This window comes from Podarcis pityusensis, assembly GCF_964106645.2.
Source record: "Podarcis pityusensis genome assembly, chromosome: 16".
Taxonomy (NCBI): domain Eukaryota; kingdom Metazoa; phylum Chordata; class Lepidosauria; order Squamata; family Lacertidae; genus Podarcis; species Podarcis pityusensis.
In genome coordinates this window covers 23,972,061-23,984,628 of record NC_138041.1, presented here as the reverse complement: position 1 = coordinate 23,984,628, position 12,568 = coordinate 23,972,061, and the positions used below count along the sequence as shown (strand labels likewise).

The 12,568-nt window shown below is 45.9% G+C and overlaps 2 protein-coding genes across 5 annotated transcripts; one reads left to right on the top strand and one right to left on the bottom strand.

The window, feature by feature from the left end:
- Window positions 1–3,344: 3,344 nt before the first annotated feature.
- LOC308465997 (uncharacterized protein C5orf52 homolog) lies at window positions 3,345–6,628 on the bottom strand. The gene is made up of 3 exons (XM_080986527.1): window positions 6,470–6,628; window positions 4,711–4,819; window positions 3,345–3,769 (listed from the first exon to the last, which is right to left on the bottom strand). The coding sequence occupies exons 1-3, from the start codon at window positions 6,601–6,603 to the stop codon at window positions 3,509–3,511; spliced, it is 504 nt and encodes a 167-aa protein (XP_080842653.1). The 5' UTR covers window positions 6,604–6,628; the 3' UTR covers window positions 3,345–3,508.
- A 41-nt stretch (window positions 6,629–6,669) lies between these two features.
- On the top strand, window positions 6,670–12,055 carry DUSP18 (dual specificity phosphatase 18). Of its 4 annotated transcripts, none has more exons than XM_080986519.1 (3): window positions 6,670–6,784; window positions 9,812–9,916; window positions 11,197–12,055. In XM_080986519.1, the coding sequence occupies exon 3, from the start codon at window positions 11,252–11,254 to the stop codon at window positions 11,816–11,818; it is 567 nt and encodes a 188-aa protein (XP_080842645.1). In that variant the 5' UTR covers window positions 6,670–6,784; window positions 9,812–9,916; window positions 11,197–11,251; the 3' UTR covers window positions 11,819–12,055. The 4 variants fall into 4 exon arrangements, with proteins under 4 accessions (XP_080842645.1, XP_080842647.1, XP_080842644.1 ...); XM_080986521.1 differs by having other exon boundaries at window positions 9,812–9,928; XM_080986518.1 differs by having other exon boundaries at window positions 6,670–6,788.
- Window positions 12,056–12,568: the final 513 nt, after the last annotated feature.

The following is a 12,568-nucleotide window of genomic DNA, read 5'->3' as shown; positions in this document are numbered from 1 at the left end:
CACGCTGTTACCTCAGGTGACAGGGCGGCAAAAGCTTCGTCTGGCGACGTGGCCAGGATGACGCAAGGGAAAGCTTATACAAAAAATAAATAAATTAGTTATATGTCATTTATTACACATTTATATATAAAGAGCCCTAAATCCAGTCAGTTTTAAACAAAACAGTCGCTGCCTTCAGGGTTACAATCTAAAAAAGGGAAAAGGAACGCACCGGGAAGCAAGCTTAAGAAAGTATGTTTTGATAAAAAATAAAAATGGTGTTTGTATGAATATATAAGTTTTAAAAGTCAGAAATATTAATGCATCACACGTGAGAAGTAGTTAAAATAGTTATAATCAAAGAATTAAGTAAAAAATGTTTTAAACAATTACTGTACATTCTAAGAACGTACATCAAATATTTGAAAAATGGAAGCATTCACTTCTGGGTTTTTGGCGTTTGAAAGCTGAAACGTTCGACTTCCGAAGCAGCATTCAACAACCAAGGTTCCACTGTACATGAAACACACATCTAAACTGTGCTAAACTGTCACTCCATCCAGACGATACCTGACTCTACATTTTCTCACACAGTTTTACAGTTCTGCAAAAGAGAGGTGTGGTAAAATGTGTGTGTGGACACGTCACTACAGATGTTGTGGGGGGATCTCACCAGAGAATCCTTTGCTAAGGCTGCATCCTACGGGTTGCGTACACAATGTACCTGGAGCTATCCATGGTCCTGACTGCTGATCCCCAGAGAATGCCGTGGCCGAGTCACCAGGCTTGCCCTGCCCTGACTTGTTATGTCTGGGCTTACTTCCAACTGAATCCGTCCAACTCAGCCTGCCTCACCCCTTGTGAGCCCTAAGTCCCAGCTACAGGATTGAAGGCCGGTCGGAGGAAACAACTGCAGGAGGGGTCACTGTTGCTTACAGTAAGGGGACAAGGTGAAAAGGAGATTGGCGCAGTGCAAATGTGCCAGCAAAGCCCATCCAGCCTGGGTGTCTTTAATAGAGGATTAGACAGATTCATAGAGGATAAGCCTATTAACAGCTACTAGCCACAATGACTATAGTCTGCCTCCGTGGTCGGACGCAGTAATGCTTCTGAGTATCCGCTGCTGGAAGCCACAGGAGAGGACAGGGCTCCTGTGATTGAGTCCTGCTTGACTGTGAGAACAGGGCGCTATACTAGATGGCTCCTTGGGCTTATCCAGTGAACTTTGCTTCTTACTTTATTTGGCACATGCCAACCTGTGCACTGCTTTGCCCCTCCTGGTAAGCAACAGTGGCCCACCTACCAGGCTCATTTAGGTCTGACCTGGGAGCACTGGGAGCTAGAACAAGTCAGGAGCAACAACCATTATAGTTCTGGGGATAGGGCTTCAAACCTGCAAGTGAGTTGGTGCCTCACAGGAGTTGTGGCCACCATATCTCCAGTCACCTAGGTCCTGCACTTTCCTTTCTTTCTGGATGATCAAGGGACAGGAAGAGACTTCACCCAGAATGATGCCGAAAACAGACAAGAACACTGCAGGCAGGGTTTGTGCCTAGTATGGGCATTAGCAGAATCACTAGCAGGCAAGTCACTATTTCAGGCACTAAGAGGCAATTTGCAGTCAGTCCTGATGCTGTCTTTTAGTGCGAACTTGAGCCAGGATATCCATAAGCTGGTGGCTGGCACCTGAGAGAACAGAACCATTATTGGAAGGCAGTCAGCTGTCCAGTTTTCTGTGCATGTGTGTGAGATGCACACACAAAAATGTGTATTCTGCTAGCAGCCTGTTGTGATGTCAGATGAGAAAATTCTCCTTGCCAATCTCAGCTCAGTTGTGTACAGACCAATTTTACCATATGAGACTGCCCCTTTAGCACAGATGATCAATGTAGGCAATATCATCTTGTCTTAATCCCTTGCAAATGTATGTCACAGAAATTAATTAGATCTTTATTGCTTTTGCAAGTCAGGTGTCTGCATCTGCTGGATGCTTTTCAGATGGAAGCCAGTTTATCTCTAGAGTAAACATAAAGGACACCATTCATTGCCTATTTAGCTCATCAGACATCTCTGCTGATAGCTAGCTGCATCTTTTGGCCACATAGAGAAATAAATAAAAGAAGTACTTATTAGTAGTTTCTCTATGTGAGTGGTATAAGAGGATTCAAGTTCAGGGATTCCTGGAGGCTCACCACTGGACGGCTGTTGCTGCCTGCTCGACATGAAGAGGAGGGTGCTAAATTGTTTGTGTGTCCGGCAGATTGAGAAAAGACTACATCATCAAGGGGTTTTAGTTTAAGGAAGAAAGGCAGGTAAGCAGAGACATGATACAGATGTATACATTTATTCATGGTGTGTGCCAGTCATTGTAGATATTACTGAGCAAGATGGACCAATGGCCTGCCTGACTTTGTATAAGGCAGCTTCCTGTGTTCCTAAGACCAGCTTCATCAAGCATCTCTGGCCGCTGAACTGTTTCCAGTTGGTCATTATAACAACTACTTTTTTACTTTAAGAAGTGCTCTTGGGTTTGCTCTCTTCCTCTTCCATCCCTATACTTCTTTCCTTGTGTGCCATGTATTTTACGTTGTAGGCCTGCAGACAGTGACAGTTATATCTGATTGTTTGTAAGCTGCCATGGGAGTCTTTGTGACTAAAGAGCAGGGTACAGACACTAAATAAACCCAGGTACTTCTGTCTCCTTCAAGGTGTGCTATGCACAACCTTGGCTGCAATGCAGATAGAACTGGTGTTTGGGAATGGGGGTGTTGTGTAGTTCCATGCAAATTTTGCCAGCCAGCTGCATACCAGAACACCAACCTGCAGAAAAGGACCCCACGGACCCAGCATGTTCCATTTCAATGCACTTTCCAAATGCATCTTATTTTGGAAACATCCAATCGATCTGGACAAGCTGGTTCAAATACCCCCCCCCCCCATGGTCACAGGCTCACCTTAGGCCTTAGTCAATCAACTATCTGTAAACAGGGAATAACAGGTTGCAGAGAACCAAAAGACCAGGACAGTCCAAGACATTATGCCACTTGAGATAGAACAGCCTGGTGCCCCCTCCCACCCCAAATCAAGTTGCAAAGCGTCCAAGGCCAAACTGAGGTATTTTAGCACCTGAGGCAAAAAAATCCAAACCAACCCACAAGCACCTTTCCCCCTTCCTGTCAGTAAGAATACAATAATAATAAATGGGTCAATAGCTAACAATTTGCTACTTTTCCATAACACCCAAAATCTGCTGCTGCATTTTGCCTAATGGTAAGGCTGGACCTGCAAAAACACTGTAAAGCCCTCTGAACATCAAAAAAAAATCCAATTAAAGGCCTACAACAGAAACATTTGTGCCACATGAATGCTGTGAAGGCCTTGTATTAACTTTAATTCCATTATCCTAATGAGACAAGCCAGCAGGAAAGCCTACGGGGCGGGGGGGGGGAGACGCATGGGTCTTTTTCATGATGATTTTCTGTGCCAAGTGGAACCATGAAGCCACTCCTTTAGCTCATGGTCACTCAAGTTACCTAAGCCTGTTTTGCTGTGGCAGGTTCACATTTTTCCATCCTGTGACATCCTTGGCCTTTGTTAGCTCCGGCAGTGCAAAGGTTGAGGTGTGGGCTTTGAGCCAGGCCCTCTGGTCAATCTTTTCCAGCATTCTCTGGTAGTGGCCATATTCCTTCTTCCAGCGGTTCATTTTCTTCTGCTGGTCATGCACAAACTTCTTCATCATCTGGTCAAAGAGATTGCCCATCTTCCTTTTGCTTTCTTCAATGTGCTTGAGCTTTAAGAAATCAGAAGCAACTGTTAGCAAAGTCACTTAAATAAACACAGACAAAAGTCCAGAGAGAAAAGTCTTAATAACACTCTAAGCAAGCTGAACCAAACCGGTGCATAATCTGAGGATTAAGGAACAGAGAGGTTCTGTCTTTCTCCATTCATGGGAGACATATAGCCAAACATACAGAAGGAAAAGCCCTACAAACTACTCAGCCAATCAGAGCTTGTGCGTGAAATTCATGCCACTCTACCTGGTCAGAAGCGGGTTTGTTGTGCTTGAACACAAAATCCAGTTGTGTAACCTAGGGGTGCATTCAGACGTGCATGTCACTGGATAATGTCATTAACTGCCCCGCTGCCGCCACCGCCCTTTCCACATATGTGTGCTTCTATTTCCCCCATTAAAAGAGCAGGGGGGTGGACATATGCCAGTATACTACCCCAAATTTCATTGCTTTACTCCCACAATTTTCCAGGTAAACTGGGGGCTGCAAACACATTTTCAGGGGCTCAAAAACATGGAAACAAAATGCCCAATCTGCACTGTATTCTATTAGTTTTCCAGAAGTGGCTTTTGCGTTGTATGAAAGCTCAAATATAATGCTGAGATTAACAGGGAAGCTCTGGGGAAATGGGATAAACCGCTGTGCAAATGCAGCCAAAGTATTCCTGGTTCGGGAGCCATGTGGAGCTCTTTCCACCTCCACAACTCTGCTCATTCCTGTGGATGGAGTTGATTTGCAAGGACATTGTGTGCACAGAACGCCTTCTTCCTCCATTGACACAAAGGGAGCTTCTTGAACATAAAAGAGATAGAGGTAAACAAACAATTTCCCAGATACACAATAGCTATTTGGCTCACCAGCCTAAAGAAACATTCTCTTGCATTTGAAATGTAACACAAGCAGGAAGGCTCAGGTAAGGAGGTTCAGTAGTGAGATGTACCTTGATATCGTGCACTCTCTGGACACTGATGTTGTCACGAATGATCACCTTAGAAAGATGACTCTTGGGTAAGAACCTCTTTAAAACGGCTTCGCTGCCACTGAGCAAACTGCACGGGGGAAAGGCGCCTGGTTAGAACCGCATTTGCTACTGCCTCCCTCCAAAATTAAGGGAGTAAATACCACCAATTTAGGAATATCCACCTGTAGGCCTAGCACTTTTTTATTTCATACATTTATATACCTCAGGGAGCTCAAGGTAGTACACATGGTTCTCCTTAATCCAGATTTTACCATCACAACAACCCTGTGAGATAGGTTAGGCTGAGAGACAGCGACTGGCCTGCGGTCACCCAGTGAGCTTCATTGTGGCTGAGTAAGGATTTGAACCCTGGTCTCCCAGGTCATAGTCTGGCACTATAACCATTACACCACACTGTCTCTTCACACTGGTGTATTCTAGGAGCTAGGAGGAGGCTGAACCACATGCAAGTTAATTTTCCATGAGCCATTTTCTCCTGCTCACTGGATGAAGGCTGAAATATTATGTTATGGAAGATTTGAATGTGTTTTTATCTTTTTCCTGCAACACTGATATAGCTGCCTTCTTATTTTTGTAAGCCTCTTTGGGGGGGGGGAGCAAATAAACATGTTAAGATTTAAATAAACAAGGCAGTCCCTGGTTCGAACCTTGTCTTTCTAACCTCGTGACTTATAGAAAAGTCAGGCCTTCTTTCTTTCTTAGTCTCAGGCCCTCTGCAATATCTGAACAATATTTATACTGATATACATTGCAAGGTTATTGTAAGGATTTCAAGAGCATATGCAAAGTGCTGTGAAAATGCCCAGGATAAAAGATGTTGCGAGATCTGTTTCTGGGTCACTAGTTTTTTGTTTTAACCAAAAGCAACTGCCATACGCATGACAGAGAATATTATTTTTTACATACACATAATATAAAACTTTATGTTTGTGGAAAGACAACCCCCCCCCAACCCTCTTTCCTCTTCTTTCAACGAAAAAACTCTCAGAGAAGCTGCCTTGCAACCCCTAAAGGAGACACATAAACAAGCTTTATATGTGAGGAACAACAGATAAACCCTTCTTCCCTCCTGAAGCAAAATAGCTCTGCAAATGCTCAGAGGCATGTCACTGGGGGCTGCCTTACTACCCCTGAACATGGCATGCAATTCATGCAGACACAATGGGGGGAAAGCAAAACAATGCCTCTTCCGTCTTCTGTCAGGGAACGAAAGAACTCTGCACATGTTCAAGGGCCCTTCATCGGGACTGTGCAATATTTACATTTGCGAAAGAGGGACCCCCCCAAAAAAATTTATTTTCCCCTTTCAGGGAGGAAAATAACTCTGCACATGTTCAGAGGCAAAAGGTGGCAAACTCCTGATTGAAAGGGGAGGGTGTCACGAGTGAAGCCCCTCCCCTACCTCCCTGTGCCCCAAAAAAGTATTTTCCCCTTTCGGGGAGGAAAAGAACTCTGCACATGTTCAGAGGCAAAAGGTGGCAAACTCCTGATTGAGAGGGGAGGGTGTCACGAGTGAAGCCCCTCCCCTACCTCCCTGTGCCCCAAAAAAGTATTTTCCCCTTTCGGGGAGGAAAAGAACTCTGCACATGTTCAGAGGCAAAACGGGGCAAACTCCTGATTGAGAGGGGAGGGTGTCACGAGTGAAGCCCATCCCCTACCTCCCTGTGCCCTGGGGGGGGGGCTTGCCCCGCTCCCCCCACCCACCCACCCCCTTTACCTGAAAAGCACCAGCACTTGGCCGCCGACGTGGGGCTGGAAGAAAGTGACCACGGCCGGCGGGGCGTCCTCGGGCTTCCCCGCCTCCATGGCGCCTCCCCTGACCGGGGACTGGACCGGACTGCGCTGAGCCATGGCTGGGCAATGCCTCCCCGCTGGAGGGAGCGGAGGTCACAATGGGATCGGGCGTTCAGAGTTGCCCTGGAAACCGGCCCCGGGGCTTGGAAGGGCTCGATGCTTTCTCGTTGCCGCTGCTTCTGAAGCAGGAGGACGACGACGACGAGGGGGCACCGCAGGAAGCGTCTGGGGGTGGGCGGTGGGTAAGGAGAGCTCCCCGTCGCCAGGTCGAGAAGGGGTTTTGGTGGGGCGAGTGGGGCGCGGAGGAAGTGATGCTCAAGAATCCAGTCCCAAAGTCAGGGAAGGATGGGGGGGGGGTAAGAACCTCCATGTCCAAAGGCAGTCTATAGTGGTACCTCGGGTTAAGTACTTAATTCGTTCCGGAGGTCCGTACTTAACCTGAAACTGTTCTTAACCTGAAGCACCACTTTAGCTAGTGGGGCCTCCTGCTGCCACCACGCCACCAGAGCACAATTTCTGTTCTCATCCTGAAGCAAAGTTCTTAACCCAAGGTGCTATTTCTGGGTTAGCGGAGTCTGTAACCTGAAGCATATGTAACCTGAAGCGTATGTAACCCGAGGTACCACTGTATCTCTGAATGGCCATAACAACGAAAGGAGAGCCTGCTGGATCCTGCCATCTAGACCAGCATCCTCTTCTCACAGTGGCCAACCTGAGGCCTGAGTGGGGAGCAGGATCTGATCCCAAGAATACAGTGGTACCTCGGGTTACATACGCTTCAGGTCACAGACTCCGCTAACCCAGAAATAGTACCTCGGGTTAAGCACTTTGCTTCAGGATGAGAACAGAAATCGCGTGGTAGTGGTGCAGCGGCAGCAGAGGCCCCATTAGCTAAAGTGGTGCTTCAGGTTAAGAACAGTTTCAGGTTAAGAACAGACCTCCAGAACGAATTAAGTTCATAACCCGAGGTACCACTGTACTCTCCTGCGGGTTTTCCAGAAGCATTTCTGCCTCTGGCTGCGGAAGCATAGCAGAGCCATTTTGACTAGTAGCCATCAACAGCCCTCTCCCCCATGAATTTGTTTGATCCTCTTTGAAAGCTATCCAAGTTGGTGCCCGTCGCTGCCTCCTGCAGCAGGGAGTTCCATAGTTTGTGCTGCGTGAAGAGGTCATTTCTGTGTAGAAAAGGAATAGAGAGATCAGTTATGAGATTTAAATGTAATAGGGAAAGTAAGAAATGTATACGAAGAGATTAGATTGGAAAATTTTCAGACAGGATTGATGGAAGTCAAAAAATTGTATAAGATGTAAAAGTATGTTTAATTACTGTTGAAAATGATATGTCAAAAAACTAATTTTATACACACACACACACACACACACACACACAGAGTGGTGGTACCTTGGGTTACATACACAGGATGAGAACAGAAATCATGCAGTGGCGGCGCGGCAGCAGCAGGAGGCCCCATTAGCTAAAGTGGTGCTTCAGGTTAAGAACAGTTTCAGGTGAAGAACGGACCTCCAGAACAAATTAAGTACCGTACTTAACCCGAAGTACCACTGTATGTATGTATGTGTGTGTGTGTGTGTGTGTATATATATATATATATATATATATATATATATAATGTCCTTTCTGAACCTTTTCCAACTCTACAATGCCCTTTTTGATGGGAGACGACCAGAATTGTACACGGCATCCTAAATATGGCCGCATCCTAGATTTGTATATTGGCATTACGATATGGGCAGTTTTGTTTTCAGTTCCTTTCCCAATGATCCCTAGCGTGGGATCTGCCTTTTTCAAAGCTGCCATATACTGTATTGGGTTGACATCTTCATCCAGCTATCTGCTGTAACTCCAAAGTGTTGCTCCTAGGCTGGTTCAAACCAGAGGAGGATTTAGAGGAGAGGGACCAGTGCACCCACACTGGGCACCTAGCCAAGAGGGTGCTGTAGGAGCTGTAGGAGCCCCTGCAACAGTAACTTAGAATGGAAGACGAGAGGCAGGAGGGCACCGAATCTTGGCATTGCACAGGGCACTGTTAAATTTGAAAAAACCCCAAGTCCACCATTGTTCAGACCCGATGATAATATATGTGCCCATTCACTCAGTTTGGAGAGGGTCCCTTTGCAGCCCTTTGCAATCTCTCTCTCTCTCTCTCTCTCTCTCTCTCTCTCTCTCTTTTAAGAACCCTGCTGAGCAGTTCAGCAAATTTGGCCATCTCATTGCTCTGGCATATCAGTTTCTGAGCCTTGACAGGATTTGGGATTTGGAGAAGGGTTGTAGCTACCATAAGTAGCATACCACCAGTTCAGCCCCTCGCATCTCCAGGTGAGATTGCAAAGATCCTTGCCAGAAACCCTGGAGAAGGGGAGCAGAAGGGCCATTTAGCCCGGAACCTTGAACTCAAAATGAGTCCTTAAATTCTGACACTTAATTCACAGAAACATAGAATCGCAGAATGCTGATTTCTAGGTAGTGAAGAAGGTGCAAGGCTCCTGATGCAAATTTGCATGTGCTGATTTATACACATAGATACATAAATGTACAGGTCTGAGCAAATTCAAAGATGGCGAGGGTAATCAAAATAACCACCATGCTTTTAAAGGGTTGCATCTAACTAGGATGCAATTTACGATTATTTGCGCTTGTGGTGCTAGCGAGGTGGTCCTAAACAATCCTGCTTTTGCATCTTCAGAAGCTTTGGGGTGGTCTCACTGTTTCATTTTCCAAAGGGTGCATATCCTGTAAGTTCCTGCTAGTAACTTTTCATACGACAAATGTTCCAAGTCATTAACCTTCCCTCCCTCCCACTTTTACTTGTATTATGCACTATACATTTAAAGCAGTATTGTTCCACTTTAAATACCGTATTTTTGGCTCTATAAGACTCACTTTTTCCCTCCTAAAAAGTTAGGGGAAATGTGTGTGCGTCTTATGGAGTGAATGCAGGCTGTGCAGCTATCCCAGAAGCCAGAACAGCAAGAGGGATTGCTGCTTTCGCTGCACAGTGATCCCTCTTGCTATTCTGGCTTCTGGTATTCAGATTTTTTTTTTCTTATTTTCCTCCTCCAAAAACTGGATGCGTCTTATGGTCTGGTGCGTCTTATAGAGTGAAAAATACGGTAGTCATCATGGCTCCAACCACCCAAGAATCCTGGGAACTGTGGTTTGTTAAGGGTGTGGAGAGCTAGGACTGGCTACAAAGAACTTTATTTGAAATAGCTCCAAGTTTTCAATGTCTTTTTCTCCTTTTAGACATTATTGAAAGACTATGATGTTCAAGAATCAAACGACTTCCTGAATCAGTGTGTCTGGGGGCCACGATAGATGCCGGTGGTGTTTGACCAGGAATATATACAGGTACAGGCAAAGGTACAGGTACACAAAGTGCTGCTGCTTTCCCTGGTAACTTTGGCAAGATTTGCAAGATTTTTAGATAACGGCATATATTCCTCTAGAGTGGGACTCTGACCTCCATCAGCCAGCAGGGCTAATTGCCAGGGTTGATGGGAGTTGTAGTCCAACAACATTTGGAGATCTGCAGGTTCCTCCAGCCCTGTTCTCTGCAAGGGAAACCAGAACAATTGGCAGGTATTCTTTTTCTTCTTCAGTGCGTTCACATCTTTAATCCTAATGCTTTACGAATAATTCCCAACACTGAGCAATAGCTAGTACTATTTTTCTAGAAAATGAGGTGCTAGGAACTCACCAATAATTTCTCCCTTGTTCTCTTAGAATGGTGATAGTGCCTACCAGGGAGGTAAAAAAAAACTAAAAACCCTGGCGATAGCCACTGCTGGATATCACACATTCAGTTTGCCTTTTTCCTCATTGTCTATTTTTTCTAAAATATATTTATATTTTTCAGATTTATACATTTCTCTGATTTTACAATCCTTTTGACATTTCAAAACTTGACTTCCTTCCCCCTCTTTCTGCAGTTCCTTAAATTTATTTTTAATATCTTCTGCACATCCAAATTAACTTAATTTGCTCATTTATTCATCTTCTTTAAATATACAGTGGTACCTTGGTTCTCAAACTTAATCCGTTACGGGAGTCCGATCAACTCCCAAAACTGTTCAAAAACCAAGGTGCAGCATCCAATTGGCTGCAGGAGCTTCCTGCACTCATTCAGAAGTCACGGAAGCCGCGTTCAGACATTTGGCTTCCAAAAAACGTTCACAAACCAGAACACTCACTTCCGGGTTTGTGGCATTTGGGAGCCGATTTGTTCGGAAGCCAAACCATTTGAGTACCAAGGTACCACTGTATACTCTTATGAAACTGCAGGTTAGTACAATAATCCTGCCAGTGTTTTTATCTGTTTACAATGTATCTGTAAATATTCAATAAACCATTTCCATTCTTTTATAAAAAGCTTGTTATCTTGATTTCTTACTCTTCCGGTCAGTTTTGCCATTGCTGCATATTCCATAAGTTTTTGTATCCATTCTTCCTTTGCTGGGACTTCTTCTTCTTTCCATTTTTGGGCATGTAACATTCTTGCCGCTGTAGTCGCATACATGAGTAAGTTTCTATACAATTTAGGTAGTTCTGTCCCTATAATTCCCAAGAGCAAAGCTTCTGGTTCCTTTTTCCTTGTTGTCTAACTGGAAGCCTCATTTGCCTCCCTAAAGCATAGCGAGCAAGAATGATGCTTCCTGTCGTAGCTGATGTCTAAAGTTCGCCTTGATGAATGCAGTGTTTGGAACCATCCCTATCATACTCAGGCACCCGTCTGTCTACGGCCTTTCCCGGATCACAAACAGCCTGTTCCTCAGTAATGGCGAGGCCGCCAACAACAAACTCTTCCTCTACGCCAACCAGATCACCACAGTTATCAACGTTTCGGTGGAGGTGGTCAACACTTACTTCCCAGACATTTACTACATCCACGTCCCCATAACAGACTGCCCCTCGTCCCGCCTTTTGGACTTCTTTGACCCCGTAGCCGATAAGATCCGCGCCGTGGAATCAAACCAAGGCCGGACACTAGTTCACTGCGCTGCGGGCGTCAGCCGCTCCGCCGCCCTGTGCATCGCCTACCTGATGAAGTACCACTCGATGTCTCTGGCAAACGCCCACGCCTGGGTCAAGTGCTGCCGGCCCATCGTCCGGCCCAACAACGGCTTTTGGCAGCAGCTCATCCAGTACGAGCAGAAACTCTTTGGGAAAACCAGCGTCAAGATGGTCCAGTCCCCGCTGGGGGTGATTCCTGACCTCTACAAAAACGAAGTCAGGGTCATGATAGCCTTGTGACAATTACAGAACTCGCGCCCTCCGGGAGAAGGGGGCTCAGTGGAGCTGAACGAACCCCGACGCTATCTTTACTAAGTCTGAAATTTTGCCCAACTCTGTCCAGTGCAGAGCCCTATTGCTTGATGAAGAAGAAGGGGGGTGAGATTGTCAATAAGGGGATGCTCTGTGTGTATGCGTGTGCCTTTTTCTTTTCTATACATAAAAGCGACAAAAAATTGAAAAAACAAGCAAACCATAGGCAAGCTCAGTTTGTGACTCCTTTGTGTCTCGTTCCAAAATAACAAAGCCTTCAGTGAAGAGGGAGAGCTTTTCCTTTGGGAAACACCCAATGTTGCAGCAAAGTAGGACTGTAGTGCCTAGGGTTACCAGACCACATAGGTGCCAACTCTAGGGGGCTGGGGTCCCTTGCCCCCTACCCCTATCCTTATTCTGAAGGATGCATGTGGCACTGTGGTCTAAACCACTGTGACTCTTGGGCTTCCCGATCAGAAGGTCGGTGGTTTGAATCCCCGCAACGGATTGAGCTCCCGTTGCTCTAGCCCACCTCCTGCCAACCTAGCCGTTTGAAAGCACACCAGTGCTAGTAGATAAATAGGTACCGCTGTGGCAGGTAGGTAAACGGTGTTTCCGTGCGCTCTGGTTTCCGTCACGGTGTCCCGTTGCGCCAGAAGCGGTTTAGTCCTGCTGCCACATGACCCGGAAAGCTGTCTGTGGACAAACGCCGGCTCCCTCGGCCTGAAAGCAAGATGA